The sequence below is a fragment of the Lissotriton vulgaris genome, chromosome 2_2, assembly GCF_964263255.1.
Source record: "Lissotriton vulgaris chromosome 2_2, aLisVul1.2, whole genome shotgun sequence".
NCBI lineage: Eukaryota > Metazoa > Chordata > Amphibia > Caudata > Salamandridae > Lissotriton > Lissotriton vulgaris.
Window position 1 is genome coordinate 54984170 of NC_141688.1, and position 18099 is coordinate 55002268.

The following is an 18099-nucleotide window of genomic DNA, read 5'->3' on the forward strand; positions in this document are numbered from 1 at the left end:
AAAAAAGGATTACTCCACTCCACTTTCCGCTGCGGAGGTGGATTTACGCCAGCCTGTGCTTAGGTACATCGCCAACCCATTGCATGGTAGAGGGGGACAGAGAGGAGTTTCTAAAGACCCACCCTGTTTGTGGCTGTTTACAAACTTCAAAGGATACCACCCTTTAGACCACCCAGAAACAAACACCCAATCCCCCTGAGTTGGGTTTTCAAGAGTAGAGATTTACACACTCATGCTGGAGATCCACACCTTCGGATTTACTCCTGCTAGGATTCACTTTTTTAATTTCTTTCAAACATAGAAAGGTTTGGTCATACACTTAGTTTGGATTGGCAGTCCTGGTCCACTGCAGTTGTTCCAGTAGAACAAAGCAAATGGTTCTTAAAAGAAAAGCCATGGAGTGTTGCATCTTTGATGACTTGTGCGTATCTGTTACCCTTACCTTTAACTATGCTGCAGGATATTCGTGTTGATTTTGGGTTTCCTTGTGTGTTTCTCTTTGTGATCACAGCAGGATTCCTTCACTGATTCAGAGAAGCTCTCACTGCTCGCCAAACTGGAGAAGGCACAGTCCCGGGTTCAGATTCTCGAATCTCAGGTCTGCAAGCTTGAACTGATCAGATTTTTTGTGCTCTCATTTTTCTATATTAATGCCTTCAAGTACCTTTTCTTCTTCCTCTGCACTACTGAATCTTGCCTGTTCCTCACTCATTATATGTCATGTTCTCATTTGGCCCACTCACATGTTTAAGCCAACCTTCTGCTGTTGCCGCCTCCATTGTGCTCATACCTGTAAATTGGTTCTTCCCCTCTGTGTGATCCAAGGTAGCAGCCCTCTTTCTCTCCTCTGTTAACAGTCACTTTGTTTCTGTTCACTGGCACCAGTTCACCCTTGTTTTCTCCAGATCCTCTCTCTCTCTTTCTCTTTCCTTCTTTCTCTTATCCTCTTTCTCTCTCCGGCTTGTTCTTTTTCTCTCTTACTCTCTCCTTTGTATAATTGCTATACATTTATTTTTAGGTCTCACCTGAGCCAGCACGCATGCGCTGCTCTGACAGACATTAAGTAACTACTTAGAAAACTGGTACTTCCCGGCCACCAGCTTGCCAGAACGCGCACAAGCACGTGCGCAGCTGCGCGCGCATCCCTTGCGTGCTTTGCTTTATCGTGATCACTTTTGCTTTACCGTCCGCCTCAGCCTGCCAGCAGCAATCCTAACTCAAGGTACGGCCCCTCCGGGTGGCTTGCATAGAACTCCGCCCTCTTCTTCCTAATGCTGCTATGTCTAACCTCACGCTCACCGTCTCGCCTGAAAGCTCCTCCTCCCTGTACCGCCCACCTCATCTCAACAGAGCTGTCATGCCCTCTGCAGCCGGTGTTCCGCATCTGGCTTGCTGCAAGGTCTCTTTCTTCGATCTTCCCTCATCTAACTACTCTAGCCCAACCTGCTCACATTCTTGCAGTTTTTGTCTCACTCTGTCACTGCCTCTTACTTTCTCCTTGTGGACACTTTTTCTTTCCTCATGGACTCTTCGCTACTTGCCTCATCGTGTCTGACCCTCCCATTTCTTCTAATCTGCCTCCATATGCATTTGCTCCACCCTGTTTTGTGCCTCTCTCTCTCGTCCCCTTTCACCGTTACCTGCGCGCCCTCCCACCCGCACCTGCACCCAGTGTGCATGCGCCTTACAATTGAGTGTAATAACAACTGTACCGCCACCCCAGGATAGAATTTGGGTAAGACTTCGCTTGGGTAAATAACTTTGCAGACCTAAAAATGTGATACTTAACAGCCATAAAAAATTTCAAAGGAGGCACAAGGCGAGTTAGTTGCAAAGGACCAGCTTGCTGCCTGATACTTGTTTTTTTTTGTGTGGCTTGCAGACTCATAATCCCCGCCTCTTTAGCCCACCCCTTCCCCCGCCCCCACATTACCTCGGAGCGTGCATTTGTTTATTCCTGGTCTTATTAATGTTGTGCTTTTGAAATTTTATTTTTTACTATCGCGCTACATTGGTAACTTTGCGCTTTTGTGTCTGCTACATTAGTTAGTGAAAAAAACAATAGTTCATATCACGCTTCGAGACGCATCCTGTCAGTAGATGAGTTCTTAAAGAAGTGTCCCATCAGCCTGCTGCTGATCCTTCCTGCTTCGTAAGCATTTCTGGGTGATCTGGGGCTTGTAATACTCAGTCCCCTCCCCCTCTCATAGCTTGTTGCAGTCAGCAATCAATAGATATCATGGCCAGTGCCCCAGCAGACCCTAAAGACATACAGTAGTCCTTTGAGCAGACGGGGGTCAGTCGAGGAAACCAAGGTGCTGCATCTGGCTCATCTCTTTGTCTTCCACTTTTTGTTCTGTCGCAGATTAACTTCCCTGTTCTTTCAGCATTACCAGGCATTGAGAACAGATAGATTAAGGAACCGGGGGCCGCTCCAGCGTCAAAGCACCACAGCTGTGTGCAACATTGCACGAGCAATCCTTTTTGTGACATTTCGTAATTAACACATCTTTTTCATTCTTATGCCCACTGGTAGCAGACAATGTCAGTAAAAGGGCATTTTGTTTACAATTCTTCAAACACAGCTTTTCTGTGGTTTGTGGAGTTATTTCTAACAGCCCCAATTTTTGTTGGACCAGAGGAGAAGGGCGATTTTTACAAAAGAAAACGTTTTATGGGCAATAAGGGAGTAAAATAAAAACGGTTTAAGGAATACAAAAATACATATTCCCATGAGGAATCAGTAAAATAAAGACATTTTGTTTTGATTAAATAAACTTTTAAAAATAGAAACGTTTGCACGTGACCATTCTAATACGATTATGTGTTCCTTGTTCACTGTCCCCATAACATATCTTGACAAAAAACGTACTGCAAGTGGACCTACTAAGGTAGCTTCTGTAACAAACATCATGCACTCCAGAGGCCATAACAGTTATGGTTCAAACGGAGAAAGGGGAATAACGGGCATAAAGGCTGGGGAGTAAGGGTAGACTCATTATGTTCACACTCTCAAGCAGTTACCTCCCTCTCGTCTACCATAACAATAGTCTTGAGGTATTTAAACCTTGTGTGTACTTAAATGCCCATAACTGTATTGATTTTAAAATTATTGTAATGAGAGCACAAATAACAAGCATTTGCAATGCAATAGGTCTCGCATTTAGGCTACTTTAAGCTATTGGCATTGGAAATGACAACGCCTTTCAATTACAGTTTAAAAACCAAAACATAAAATAAAAGGCATTGTCATTTACAATGCCAATAGATCAAACTTGTGTAAATGCCCTCAGTCCTATCTATCTATCTATCTATCTATCTATCTATCTATCTATCTATCTATCTATCTATCTATCTATCTTCTATCTATCTATCTATCTATCTATCTATCTATCTATCTATCTCTCTATCTCTCTATCTCTCTATCTGTCTATCTATCGCCCTCACTCTATCTGTCTATTTATCGCACTCACTCTATCTATCTATCTATCTATCTATCTATCTATCTATCTATCTATCTATCTATCTATCTATCTATCTATCTATCTATCTATCTATCTATCTATCTATCTATCTATCGCCCTCACTCTATCTATCTATCGCCCTCCCTCTATCTATCGCACTCACTCTATCTATATATCGCATGTTGCAGAGAAAGTGGTAAATATACAGCTGACTGCACATATTGGGAGTTTTAATCTTCTGCACTCCACTCAGTCCGTTTTCTGGGCACGCTACGGAGAGAGTCCTGTTTAAGACGATGTGTGTGTGCCATTGCATTCTGAAGGGGACTGCCCCTTCCTACTTGTCGGAGCTACTCACCCCCAATGCACCTACTCGCCAATTAAGATCATGTGGGAAGGGTTTGGTGTGCTTTAATGCGATTAAGAGAGTCAGGATGGGTGGACTCTCGTTCCGCCTGTTGGCTGCCCAGCACTGGAACAAACTCCCTGTGAACCTCCGGATGGAGGATCGAGAGAGCTTTTTCAGGAAAGATCTGAAGACTTATCTTTTCCCCCGGGATAAGTAGGAGAGAGGTGTTCGGGTGGATTTCTTGCAGTGACACCGCAGCGCGGGGACACACTGGGCGAGTGTAACCACGCGCTTTAGAAATTTGCTTATTATTATTCTTATTAATATTATTGTTATCGCCACAGCATCACTCAGCACCACCACTATTGGCATTGTAAATGACAAAGCTATTATTTCTCTATTTTCAAAACCAACACATAAATAAACAAATTGTCATTTACAATACCAATAGCTCAAACTTTCCTAATGCGAGACCTATTGGCTATGCCAATGCTTGTTTAACTTCAATCGCAGAGAAAGAAATGGTGTAAAACATCACAATGTAATGACATAAATAACTGAAAAACATAGAACTCTTCTCTTAAATTGAATCCCAAACGCAGTTTATGTGGAATGAATAAAGGCCTTCCATGTACGCTATAAAAGAAATCAAGGTCAAGGTCAAGGTCAAACAAGCTTTATTCGGATCATACAAAATGTCCATAAAAGCATAATATACAAAAAAATCTAAAATCCATTTATAGTTAATAAAAAACAAGCGCATCAGGGTTAAAAACATCAGAGAACTTCAATTCATCACTTAATTTGAATGGGCACCAAACTAGACAGTTAAGCTTACGTTACTTCATAATTCAGTCTTTCTAGATGAACAAGTTCGGTCCTTTGTTTCATTGCCATCATTATATAACAGATAACTGCGTTACAGACTGAAATATTATCCAGATGCCGAAGGTAATTAAAAGCAATTTCATAGGAAAACAGGCTATTAGTTTTGAAAATTGGACGGAGATACGTGCTTCTACTTTCTGTATAAAACCTACAAAACAATAAAAAGTGAAGGGTGCTTTGTTTGGACCTGCCATCACATGGACAATTTGGCATGATGGCGCACCACTTACCCCTTTTGGGAAATGCAAATAAAAAGTGTAGTGTGCACAATCTGAATCTGGTTAGGTAAAATCTATGTTGTACATTGGTAATAAAAATAAGATATGGTTGTAAACCTGTGGCCACAGGACCCTCAAGGTAAGAGATAACTGATTTCTTTGAATCAGATGCCTCTTCTCTGCGGATGGCCCTTACGTTTAGAAAACTCACCTTACTAATATATTGCACATCTCCCGAGGTAAAATCATTTACGTTTAAATTGCAATCCTCTAGAAGACTAGCAATATAATTTAGCCAGGGAATTTTCTTACAACCGTCTTGGGACATGCAATCTAAAATTATATCCCTCGTGAAATGAGTTTCATCCCTAACCCAGATACGATGCCACAATTTTAATGCAGCCACACAAATTAGATCGTTTATATATGGAGTTCCTGTTTCCCTGTGCAAAATAATCGACGATGTGGCACCAGGGACAGCTAGCAAGCGTCTTAGGAAGTTATTTTCAAGGATCTGTAGTGGAGAAGTCTCAGTCTAACCCCATAGAGCCCCCCCATAACAACACCCTGTAATACACTTTGCTCCATACAATTTAAGAATCTCCCGGACAGGTTTATTCCCAATCTTTTGGGAGAGTCTAAAAATAGCCTCCACGATTTTCACAAATTTCAACTTACTCAGGGTAATATGCTTATTCCAAATTCCCCCTTACTATTAAAAAGAATCCCTAGGTAAGAAAATGTAAAAGTTCTCTTTATCATCATCTCGTTTATGAAATGTTGTTTGGTTTTGATATTCCCTATACCACAGGATATAACTAATGTCTTACTCAAGTTGATTTTCAAGTGTTTCTCTGTCATAAAACGATTAAAATTGTCCATCAGGGTCTGTAAGCCGCTTGCTGTCCTCGAAATCAGTACAGCGTCATCGGCATATAAAAGAAATCATTTCTACAGTGGCAGTGCTACATAAAACAAAACCATACATTTCTGTTAAACTAACACAATTAAGTGTAGTAATAGTGTAATTAGATACACCAGGGGCGAATGAAAATGAGCATTGAAAACCAGGTTTGGAGAGTACCTCCTTCATTAGTCCAGGCCATTGATCTGGCTATGTGCAGCAAACTTGCCTCCAGCATATGCACCTCAAGCTCAAATAGGTTTGGAATACTGTAGTATGAAGCATGTGTCCTCGTGTGTGGCATGATGGCTCATTCTTGTTCTGGTTGGAACACAGAGTGTGTGGAGGTGCTGCAATGTGACGGCTGTGGCCCGTTGTGTCCCACTTTGGGCCTAACACTTAAAATAAAGCCAATTGAAGCATACTCTTTGTGCATTCATTACTTAACAGAAGTGGAGAAGAGCTCTCAGTCCATGGGAACCCAAGAAGCAGTGCTGGGGTTATCAAGTAACAGAATCAAACAAAGAAAGTGACAGAATAGAATTGGGAGTATTATCGGAAATTGCTTGAAGGGGAAGCATTAAAGAAGAAGCCCAACCACCTTCTGTATACACTTTTGGACTACGGTACAGGTTTGTATGCTGTGCTGTAACAAACTTACCATTACAAGACGCACATCCTTCAAAATCCTACAGCATAATAACTCCATCAGACTAGCATGGTTTGCACGCTGGAGAGTGTGGTGTTGTGATGTTAAATGCAACACCATGCGAGACGCCCAGTGGAGGGGAAAGTTGGGATGGTTCCCAAGGGACATGAACAGTTTGGTATAGTCTGATGTTCGCATCAGACGGTGAATAAAAAGCCTGTCCAAAACAGGTGTGATCAGTTTAGAGACCACGACTGCATAACTACTGTGTGTGGTTCCAGTTATACGGACATTACTACATTGGCGAGGAGAGTCCATGCTCCCGATCTCTCGGCTATTTGCTGGTACCCCGCAGTGTTTCATCGACAGGCATGCAAGCCCACCTGCATCACAGCTGGTGGTGGCGAACACTTCCTTTCAGCTGCTGTGTCCTCTGCTTTCCCGCCCGCCTACCCCAAGTGCCTCTGCTGAGTTCAACGGCACAGCGTGGTCGCTCTGGGTCTTCCAAGGGCTCATTCATCACTCAGCACCACCACTATTGGCATTGTAAATGACAAAGCTATTAATTTCCCTATTTTCAAAACCAACACATAAATAAAAAAATTGTCATTTACAATACCAATAGCTCAAACTTTCCTAATGCGAGACCTATTGGCTATGCCAATGCTTGTTTAATCGCAGAGAAAGAAATGGTGTAAAACATCACAATGTAATGACATAAATACCTGAAAAACATAGAACTCTTCTCTTAAGATGAATCACAAACGCAGTATATGTGGAATGAATAAAGGCCTTCCATGTATGCCAGGACACGCCCCCTCCGGGTGGCCACGCCCACCTCCTATCAATACTCCTCTCGACCATAAATTATGTGTCAGTTCAGGGAGCGCAGCGGACGGGCGCAGCGGGCGCGCCGTCAGCGCGCCGAAGGCGCGCCAAAGGCAAGCCCGTCTGGGCCCGTCCGGGCCCAGACGGCCTTAGGCCCAGTGACTCTGCCCGATGGCCTTCATGAGCGATTGATATATACTGGAGATGCACTGCGCGCCTTACAACCAAAGACAATCCTTGCCTGCTACCACACGCATACTGAAGGTAAGACCTTCTCTAATTGTATGCGCTGTAATCCATCCCCCCGGCCCCCGACACAACCCGCACTGAAGTTGGGACTCCTCAACTGCCGCTCCCTCCCTAAACATGCGGTCGAAACCAATCTATTAATTCAAGATCAGCATCTCGATCTACTGTTTCTAACGGAAACATGGCTATCAGGCAGCACTGACTCGGATATTGTCACGGCCCTTCCCCCAGGGTATCTCTGTCAAGCCTTACACAGACCCAAAGGGAGAGGAGGGGGGGGGTGGCTATAATTTTCAGGGAACAATTTAGTTGTAGAACCTCCAATGCCCATATTGAGGATTGTGAGAGTTGTCAATTCTCCATCCAAACCTCCCCAGCTCAATCCCTGACAGGGTTACTGATCTACCGCCCCCCAGGCGCTCCTGGGAATTTTATTAATGCCGTAGTTGAATCAGTGTCTCAACTAGCTTCGATCACCTCGAACTTTCTTATGCTAGGTGACTTAAACTTCCACTTCATGGACTCTACGAATCGGTTGGCCTTAGACCTTCGGCAAGACCTAACTTCATTAAATATCCGACTAGTAAATAATGAGCCCACCCATGAGAAGGGACACCGATTGGACCCTATTTTTTCCAATATAGTAACCGTCACCACCAAACCACCTGTGACCCTCCCATGGACGGACCATTTTCTGGTCCCTATATCCTGGGAAATTCCCACTACGAACCCCCGAACCTCTAAAATTCAGGTAACCGACCGTCGATGGCGCAAACTGGTACCTGAGGAATGGGCCGCAGCCCTTACAGATTCCATTCCCGAGCTCTCGTCCGACCCTGCCATGGCTGACAAGCAGTTCAATGAGTGGATTACCTCCTCCCTTGATACACTGCTCCCAATAACTGCGACCCTTAAACACCCTAAAAGACTATCTCCTGCCTTATGGTACACCCCAGAGCTTAGAGCTCTGCGCCAGGAGTGCAAGAGAACAGAACGCTCCTGGAGAAGGGACAACACGGAAATTAACATAAACATCTACTCCGCCTCCCTTCTATCCTATAAAACCACCATCCAAAAAACCAAGTGCGCTTTCTTTCAGGAGAGAATAGAGAAAGCCGGATGCTCTAGTAAGGAATCCTATGCCATCCTTAAAGAACTTACAAAAATCCCAGAACAGGGACTGGAACTCCCCTCCGATCCTAAAACCGATCAGGAGAAGTGCCATCAACTGGCTAATTTCTTCCACGACAAAATCCAAATAATCTTGGCTTCAATCCCTCCCTCGAGTCCGTGCGAAGAAATCATTCTTCCATACCCTACGTCACCCACTTGTCTTTCATCGTGGGATCAAGTTACAACAGAAGAGGTAGGAAATACTCTCAAATCCATAAAGAGCGGATCCCCTAGGGACCCCGCCCCTCTACGGATCCTCAAGGAGGTAGCTTCCACGGTCATTCCTCCCCTTACTAATCTGATCAACGCCTCACTCCAACAGGGAGTTGTTCCACCGAGCTGGAAGACGGCCGCTGTAAAAGCCCTATTAAAAAAACCTTCACTCGACCCTGAAAATCTGGCTAACTACAGACCTATTTCTCTACTCCCAGGAGTCAGCAAAATTGCAGAGAAATTGGTCAATAGGAAACTCTCGCAGTTTCTGGAGGCCAATCACAAGCTAAAAAGTTCCCAGACAGGCTTTCGACCAGGACAGGGCACGGACATCGCCCTCCTGGTGGCGGTAGAGGAAGCCAGAGCGCTATTGGATGGGGGAGGATCAGTGGCAGTGATCCTCCTCGACCTTAGTGCAGCTTTCGATACCGTCGACCACCAACTCCTTATTAAAAGACTCAAAGGAGTTGGTGTGGAAGGCTCTGCTCTATCCTGGCTTTCATCCTTTTTAGCCCAACGGACCTACCAGATCTGGGAGAAGAACGCCCGCTCCTCCGAGATGCCCCTCCAATGTGGTGTACCTCAGGGCTCCTCCCTGAGCCCTACACTATTTAATATCTATATGTCCACATTGGAGGAGGTTATCACCCCATTCGGAGTGAGCGTCGTCAGCTATGCTGACGACACACAACTGGTGGTGTCTCTGTCCCACCCTAAACAACAAACAGCCGACCTATTCAACTGCCTCACGCAAGTCCACTGCTGGATGAATAGGTCAGCCCTAAAATTGAATGGGACAAAAACGGAAGTCCTTCTTCTTGGCCCAAAAGGAATCTCTCTCTCCCCTAACATCTGGCCAGCTTGTTTGGGTCCCCCCCCTGATCCAAAAACAGAGGTAAAAAGTTTGGGTGTGTGGATCGACACTGACCTCTCATTTTCTACACAGGCAAAGAAAGTATCAGGGATCTGCTTTGGGCTCCTAAAATCCTGAAAAGTTCTGCCCCTCTTACCCTTTAATTCCCAAAAACTATTAATCCAAGGCCTAATAATATCGAGGCTTGATTACAGTAATGTTATCTATCTAGGCGCTCCTGAAGCGACCCTCAACAAGCTTCAGAGAATCCAGAATACTGCTGCCCGGATCATCACAAATACCCCTGCCAGAACCTCCGCGAAACCTGCTCTTAAACTCCTTCACTGGCTCCCCATAAGGGAGCGAGTCAAATTCAAGGCCTTATGCCTTGTCCAGAAATCACTGCAAAACCAAGGCCCCCCAGTCCTCAGCAAATTCATCACACCCTATAGAGCTACAAGATCCCTCCGTTCAGATACAGAAAATCTCATCATCACCCCCAGATTCAGGAAAGTCCGATCAGGAGGAAGACGTTTTTCAGTCCAAGCGGCCCGCCTCTGGAATTCGCTCCCCCGCAATTTGCGTCTTGAAACTCAATACCTACGTTTTAGAAAGCAGCTTAAAACTCATCTTTTTCCCTAGTTTTTAATATCTCCCCCTCATCCTGAATCTTGTTACCCTCCCCCCCAGCCCCCCTTTTGTTTCCCCTCCCCCCGTTTTGCCCCTGGCCCGCTGTACTGTAGAGTTAGGGTCTCCAGCGCTGGGATACTTCAGGGTGACTATGCGCTCTATAAAAATAAATAATAATAATAATAATAATAATAATAATAATAATAATAATAATAATAATAATAATAATAATAATAATAAAAGAAATCAAGGTCAAGGTCAAGGTCAAACAAGCTTTATTCGGATCATACAAAATGTCCACAAAAGCATACTATACAAAAAAATCTAAAATCCATTTATAGTTAATAAAAAACAAGCGCATCAGGGTTAAAAACATCAGAGAACTTCAATTCATCACTTAATTTGAATGGGCACCAAACTAGACAGTTGAGCTTACGTTACTTCATAATTCAGTCTTTCTAGATGAACAAGTTCGGTCCTTTGTTTCATTGCCATCATTATATAACAGATAACTGCGGCTCATTCAGTAAGCACATCACCAGCGGCAATGGCAGATTTTGGCCCCGCCTGCCTCCCGAGTGGCTGTGAGGTTGGTGCGCCCATGTCTAGTAGCTTCCACACCCTGCATGACTTTGTCCAGCCTTTTGCCCGATGAGTCTTTTTACTGCTGCGAAGGCCCCGTGTTGCTCTGACTGCTCTCTGCCCATATGAGGCCTATGACCCTTGTTTTTAGGTCAAGTCTGAGCCAGCATGCAAACCGTTCTCTGGCGATCTGTGGTAGGTACTGTAGGGAGGAGACTTGGCTTGTGTCTTTGTCCTTTGTAAATGCTGGCCTCTGATTCTTTAATAGGCTTGTTAGTCCATCCTTAATACGGCCATATCATCATTTGTATCATCCCGTGGCTACTGGCCCCTTTACTTGGCTGTTACATAGTGCGTGTGTTGTTTTCTTTATTGGTATGACAACGTGCTTTGCTTACATTCAGGGCCATGCCCGCTTTCAATTTCATAGCGCAGCAAGGACAATGGCGGACAGTTGTTTTTAAATTTTTTATGCATTGGCCGTTTTTTCTATTTTGTATGCATGTGGCCATTTCTCTATAATGCGAGCCCGCTTTTTTGTTTCTTCTTTATTTTCACTCTGTTTAAACAAAGCGAAACTGTGTAATGTGTGAAAACCTTTTGTTATGCACCATGGCATTGCACGGACAAGACATTTTTTTGTACGACTAATATCTTACGCAGATCTACCTTGGTAATAGGAGGACACATAAGGGTAAATCGTAACAGTCACAATACGTACACAATACAAAACATTCCCCAAACTCCCAAGTTGCAAAGTTTTCCATGGACTTTTGCTTACGTTGCAAAACAAATGAAACATGTCTTGCTGCTTCGAAGTTTCACTCAAATGTTGCACGGCTGCTGTGTCACGGGCCCTGTGCTTTGTTTTGGGGCACTCCGGGCTCTCTCTACTTGCCCAGTTGAATGTATGACGTTTCAGCGCGTACATTCACAATGCATGCCTTTACAACGTGGTCGTTACGATGACCGCGTTGGCACCAAGCATGCTATCACATTGCAAGTCGTATCAACAACTTGGTGTAGGCGGTGTGCTGGACTTAGGAATAGTATTAATTACTATTCCTACTCCAGTTTGTGCAACAGCATGGAAGGTGTAATAACGCAGTCGTTTTAACGACCACGTTGTAAAGCCATGCATTGCGGAAACAGCGTTGTAAATGCTGTCTACCGCCCAGTTATGCGGTGGCTGCAGACTCGTGGCAGGACGGCGAGCTCCTCGTGCCTGGCCCTCCCTGGTTCAGATAGCTGTACCGCGCACCAGCAGTAATAAGCGCGACTGTGCCTAATACAATCCTCTTCGCATTAGGGAAACCCTATAACTATCCCTATCTCTGGCTAGTCCAAGGAGGTCTGGGGCTGGGAGAGATGCCGCAGGCACCCTCCGCACCCCCTGCTTATGCCTTATTTTCCTCTAGACTAAGCCTTGATGAGCCTGGCAGTGGGCACATCGCTTCTGCCCTCCCGAGTATATAAAGCGGTGTGCGGGTCCCTCCCGTCAGTCAGGGGAGGGAAGAGCTGGAGGGTGAGAGGACAAGGATGTACCGAGGAAGGGCTGAATGTCTGCTGCCACTCTCGCTACTGCATGTGGTGCTCAACAGGCCTCGCCAGGGGAGTGAGGGTGTCTGTATAGCGCACAGTGTCAGCTGAGAGTGCTCTTTGCACTTCGGTAAATATAAGGTATATAGGTGTGTATTGTCCTGGTGAGACCGCACTGCATTCTGACGTCTTTACTCCATTGCAGTCCATACACAAGTGTAGTGCCAGCCCTTCACACTGCTCTCCTGCACCAGACTATCACACAAGCATGTGTGCCTGCCCTCACGCTCCCATCAGATCGCGCTCCTAACACTACACGCTGGTGCCTTGCAGTTACCTTCACATTATGTACTGCCTGTCAGTGCCAGATTCTGTTGTTGTCAATTATCTCACTGCCCTCAGTGACTGCTCGTCACACTATCTACCAGTGCAGGCTTCCCACACAACTACACAAATTAAACTAGACATGTGGGCTTTTCTCTCAAAGTGCAGCGTTTTCACACTGCCCTTCGGTGCCACTTCTCACAATGTTCACCCTTGCCTGCACTTTGCACTGCCCAAAGAGCTATTTTCTCACACTTCCCTGCACTGTCTGTCAATACCTTCCACTATCACATGGTCCACCTGGGCCAGCTGTTGAAGCCCACCCAAGCTGACCAATGGCGCTTGCAGTTAATTCTCTCTACTTAATCATACTACCCCGCGGCGGCCCTCTTCCACTGCTCACCAGTGCCAGGATATATCCCGAGGGCGTGAATAGTTTGGTATTGTCTGCGTCAAACGTGGAATAAAAAGCCTATGAAAAATGGGTGTGGTCAGTTTAGAGACCATGACTGCATAACCTCTGTGTGTTTCCAGATATATATGGCTGCTGCGCCATCACTCCACTACAGAGCTCCTCTTGTTGGAATCCTCAGGCGATTCAGTAGGCAACGTCATTGTACACAATTGGGAGAGGAGTTGGCCTAACGGCTAGGGCAGTCGACCTCGAATCTGGGGAATTGGGTTTGAGTCTCGGCAATGATGCTGAACATCCTGTGATTCTGGGCAAATCACTTAATCTTCCTGTGCCTAACAAAAATGTAATGCAATTGGTGCTATGTAAAGCGCTCTGATACCCGATTTGTGTTGAGTTTGTGCTATATAAAACTCTGTGAAATAAATCTGTACTTGGGTGGTGGCAACAAAGAGAGTTGGGAATGCTGTTAAGTCCCAATGGTTATCAACATTAGGTAATAATTGTACAGGTGTATCTTCATGGAAGCTTGTGAGGTGGAATGTCTTTATGCATAGAAATATTTTGAAAGAAAATTCCCAGCCATATGTCTATGAAGGAAGGAATGTACCATTGGCAATAAAAGAGGAAGCAATTGTCGAATTAAACAAAAAAACTAGAGTAGGGCAGAATCCTAGAACTGGTACACCTGATTGGGTGTCTCCTTTGGTCATCGTACACAAGGCTAATGGCCAAAGAAGGACTGTGCATTGACCTAGAAGATCTAAACAAGAATATTCTGGTAGACAGTTTTCCATTTTCAAGGATCAATGAAGTATTGTCACTCCCAAAAGGTATGAAATGTTTGCTACAAAAGATCTTACTGCAGCCTACCATCATGTTTCCAAACACCCTGAAAGTAAGAAATTAGTCACCTTTATTACTTCCATATGATGCTTTAGATTTATATGGGTTCTTAATGGTTTGGCTTCAGCCATTGCAATGTTTCAGAGGCTTGCATATATATTATTCAAGGATACAAGTAGTGTGATGTTCTTCCGAGATGACAGTTTTGGCAATGGGAGTAAATAAACAGGATCACAAGGCGAGGAAGTCTTGGGTACTCTGGAAAAAAGGGTTTTACAGCAGAACTGGATAGATGTAAGTTTGCAGGATGGAGTTTCACGTATCTGGCACATAAAGTTAGCGACAAAAGAATTACACCAAATAAAGAAAATATAGAAGCTACTAGGGCGATACTTTCTCTGCAAAGCAAGGATGATTTACAAGACTTTTTTTTTTAGCATATTACATCTTTACTCTAAGTTGTGGCCAATTTTTCAGTAAAAGCATACCAGATTAGGCAATTGGTAAAGATTAGTTGCAAATTCAAATGGTCACAGGAATCAGAGGCAGCATTTCAAAGCATAAAGTAAGCTGTGCATGGCACCTCCATTACAATGGTTTGATACTATGTGAAAAAGCATTGAAACAACAGATGGAAGTGGAAACGGGTTACAAGCTGTTCTGTCACAGTTAAATAACGGATAACGAAAGTGTGTCTGCATTTGCATCTTGTGTGTTATCATCTGCGAGAAAAAATAATATGTTATTGAGCGATACTCTCTGGAGTGTGTATGGGGACTGACTTAATTTTCATCAATTTGTGCGGGGATCTCCTGTTTTATGTTTTATGACAATAGGCCTCACACTGATGTTCTGACCACACAGCGTTTATTGTACATCTCCCAGGATTGCCCATATGTCCATTAAACTATTAGATTATATCTATAAAGTGTAGTGTGTTCTTGGAGTTAAAAACAAGGTTTCAGACTTTTTATGTCGCATAAGTTGTACCGGTAAAAGAAATTCAGGGGCATAGTAGCAAGAAATAGCAATATTTATCGCTAAATGCGCTTAGCGCATTTTTTTTTATCGCTGGATATGTTAGCAGAGAAAACCTGCTATTAGCAAACTTTTTCTCCATTGTGCTAAAATATCCAGCAATAGTGGCGAAATGCGTGAATATCGCGGTAAATCCAGCGATATTCTCGCATTAACGCCAATGAGGACTTAACCTGAAAATCCACCTCCCATTGGATAAACAGGTAAGTCATGCTTTTAGCAGGCGTTAGATTCTAGCAATAATCGCGCTTAGCGTGATTTTTTTTATCGCTATGCCTGCCTTGCTAATAGGCGATAGCTGTTAATCTTAATGAGATTAATAAAAGCACACAAATACCTTGGAGCTGTGTTAGCGACAGCTTTCAGTCGATAATAGTTTGGATATGCCCACTCTACATGTCATTAGTGATAAAGATCGCTGACATGCGAAGCGGGTCCCAAACCGATCTCTATCGCCTAAAAGCCGTCGATTACTTCTGTTAGCGACAGCTTGCTAACAGGCGATAAAAATATCGCCGCTTTAGCAGCAAAAAGTGCAAGATGCTCCAACCTGCTGGCCATTCTTTAGGACTAGAAGAAGGTTACCCTGCACTGTCTGTGACTTACAATATTTTGGTGCAATCATGCTAACGGCATGAGCACTAGTTCAGAAATATACTTTGCTTCTAATTTGAGGCACTATCAAGATGTGCTGATGGTTCTTACATGCGGTGTCCCATTCACTAGGAATTATTGAAGTAAGAGCAGACCTAATCAAAACTCTGGGAAAGATATTCAAAAGTACACTTGTATGCGTGCAAAGCAGCCAGAGGATGCCTACCTCTCTGTAAACATAATATGCAAGTGAATGCATCCAGCATTCACTTTCATATTATGTGTCTCATTTCATCTCACATGAAACATCACATCACATCCACTAGGAATCCATAAAGAATGCGAGGCCTATAGAGAATCATAGTAACCCACTCTTTACTGGTATGTGTGTGTCTACTGTGCTTTGCTTGTGCTTTGGGACAAGGAGTTCGATAAGTCAGGCCTTGGCAGGAAGTTAGCAGAGAAATGCCTCATCAATCCAGGCCCTGACGGGCAGTACCAGGCACTCCTCGGGAGGCTGTAAGTGTAGGGGGCCTATTTCTTATGGAGGATGGAGTGGGGGCGATTTTGCAGCTGTGATCCAAATTCAGCTCCCAGTAACAACATCAGCAGACTACCACACTCTTTTCATCCTGTTGGGGATATTTGACGTGGGTATTGCCTTTAGGACTGACTAATCAAATCACCCTTGTCCGTCTTTCATTTCCACAACACTAATCATTGTGTAAATAAAAGACAACGCCACTCATGTTACAGATGGCGCTCAGACAACCTGCAGCAAGTGGAAAATAGAATACAATTATGCACTGGCCTATATTACGCCATAACCAGCGAACAAGGCGAGAGTTCTCTTTTTAGGTTTTGCCTGCACAACACTTGCACTGTGCCTGGAAATTCTCTTGTAAACAAAAAAAGCTTAAAACTGGCTTAGAGCCTGCCCCTCACTTCCCATTACTTCCCATTGGTTGGCTCCCACGTTGCCCTTGTCTCCTTTCTTCCTATTGGTCAGTGCCCCCTCTTCACCTCCAGCTTCCTCCTGGGTTTCTGAATCTGAGTCCCTGCAGTGTAGCATCAACCAAGTACAACTTCCTTTGGCCACTATCCTTCTACTGGCTGCGGGCTCCTGCAGGTACGTTTAAAACAACTTTTACACATGCATTATCATAGAGTGTAAGTGTCTGTAATCCCTCTCTGTCACTGTACTACCACTGGTGAGTGCCTGCAATGTTCAACACTCCATCCATCACCCCCTTTGGTTTTGCTTTGTTCTCCCTAAGTTAGCAAGGTATGCCCAGACGTGGGTCCCTTGCTCACTTTGCCACTGGATTCAAGCTAGCCTGGCTGATGATGGCTGATTAGCCAGAAACCAGTCCCAGGATGCTTGTTTACGGTCCAGGGAAGACATGGATTGGCAGTTCGGGCTGTACTGTTCCCATGAGGCACATGGTCAGACTGATTTGCATATGGCCATGTCTGAACTGGGGTGGCAGAGTCAGCTAAATAATGATGATGGATTAAACCCAGATCAGTTGACTGGGGGTGAGTGCTTGCAATGTTCAACACTCCGTCCATCATCCCCTTTGGATTTGCTTTGTTCGCCCTAAGTTGGCAGGGTATGCCCAGACGTGGGTCCATTGCTCGCTTTGCCACTGAATTCAAGCTAGCCTGGCTGAGGGCGGTTGATTAGCCAGAAACCAGTCCCAGGATGCTTGTTTCCGGTCCTGGGAAGACATGGCTTGGCAGTTTGGGCTGGACTGTTCCCATGAGGCACAGGGTCAGACTGATTTGCATATGCCATGTCTGAACTGGGGTGGCGGAGTGAGCTAAAGAATGATGATGGTAAACCCAGATCAGTTGACTGGGAGTGAGTGCTTGCAATGTTCAACACTCTGTCCATCATCCCCTTTGGTTTTGCACTGTCCTACGACTGCCCATTGTCCCCCCCACTCTCTGTTGTCCCCCGGTCATCATTCTCCTCTTGATGCCTGTTGTCCTATAACCAACACCCCTGTGTTGTTTGCCTCCTTCCCAACCCCACAATGTTTATTTCCATTGTCACCCACTCCCTACCATTGTTTTGCTTGCCCCCGAAAGTCCCACGCTGTTTTATTGTTGTCATTATTACATGTTGCACAACCGCGCAGACTGTAGTGCAACATGGCTTAGAGTTTTAAAAAAACATTGCGACGTGCTCCGGGTTGACCTCGTCATAGCGCACATTTTCTTACCTTCAAGCCATGTTGCACAGCAGCTCTGTCCATCATCCCCTTTGGATTTGCTTTGTTCGCCCTAAGTTGGCAGGGTATGCCCAGACGTGGGTCCATTGCTCGCTTTGCCACTGAATTC

At 44.6% G+C, this 18099-nt stretch overlaps 1 protein-coding gene across 1 annotated transcript in view; it reads left to right on the top strand.

Moving 5' to 3' along the window:
* CCDC33 (coiled-coil domain containing 33) overlaps window positions 1-18099 on the top strand; it is a 1028600-nt gene that overhangs the window by 930756 nt on the left and 79745 nt on the right. The window contains exon 20 of the mRNA XM_086959778.1: window positions 512-598. Coding sequence (XP_086815904.1) covers window positions 512-598 — 87 coding nt within the window. The remainder of the gene's footprint in view (window positions 1-511; window positions 599-18099) is intronic.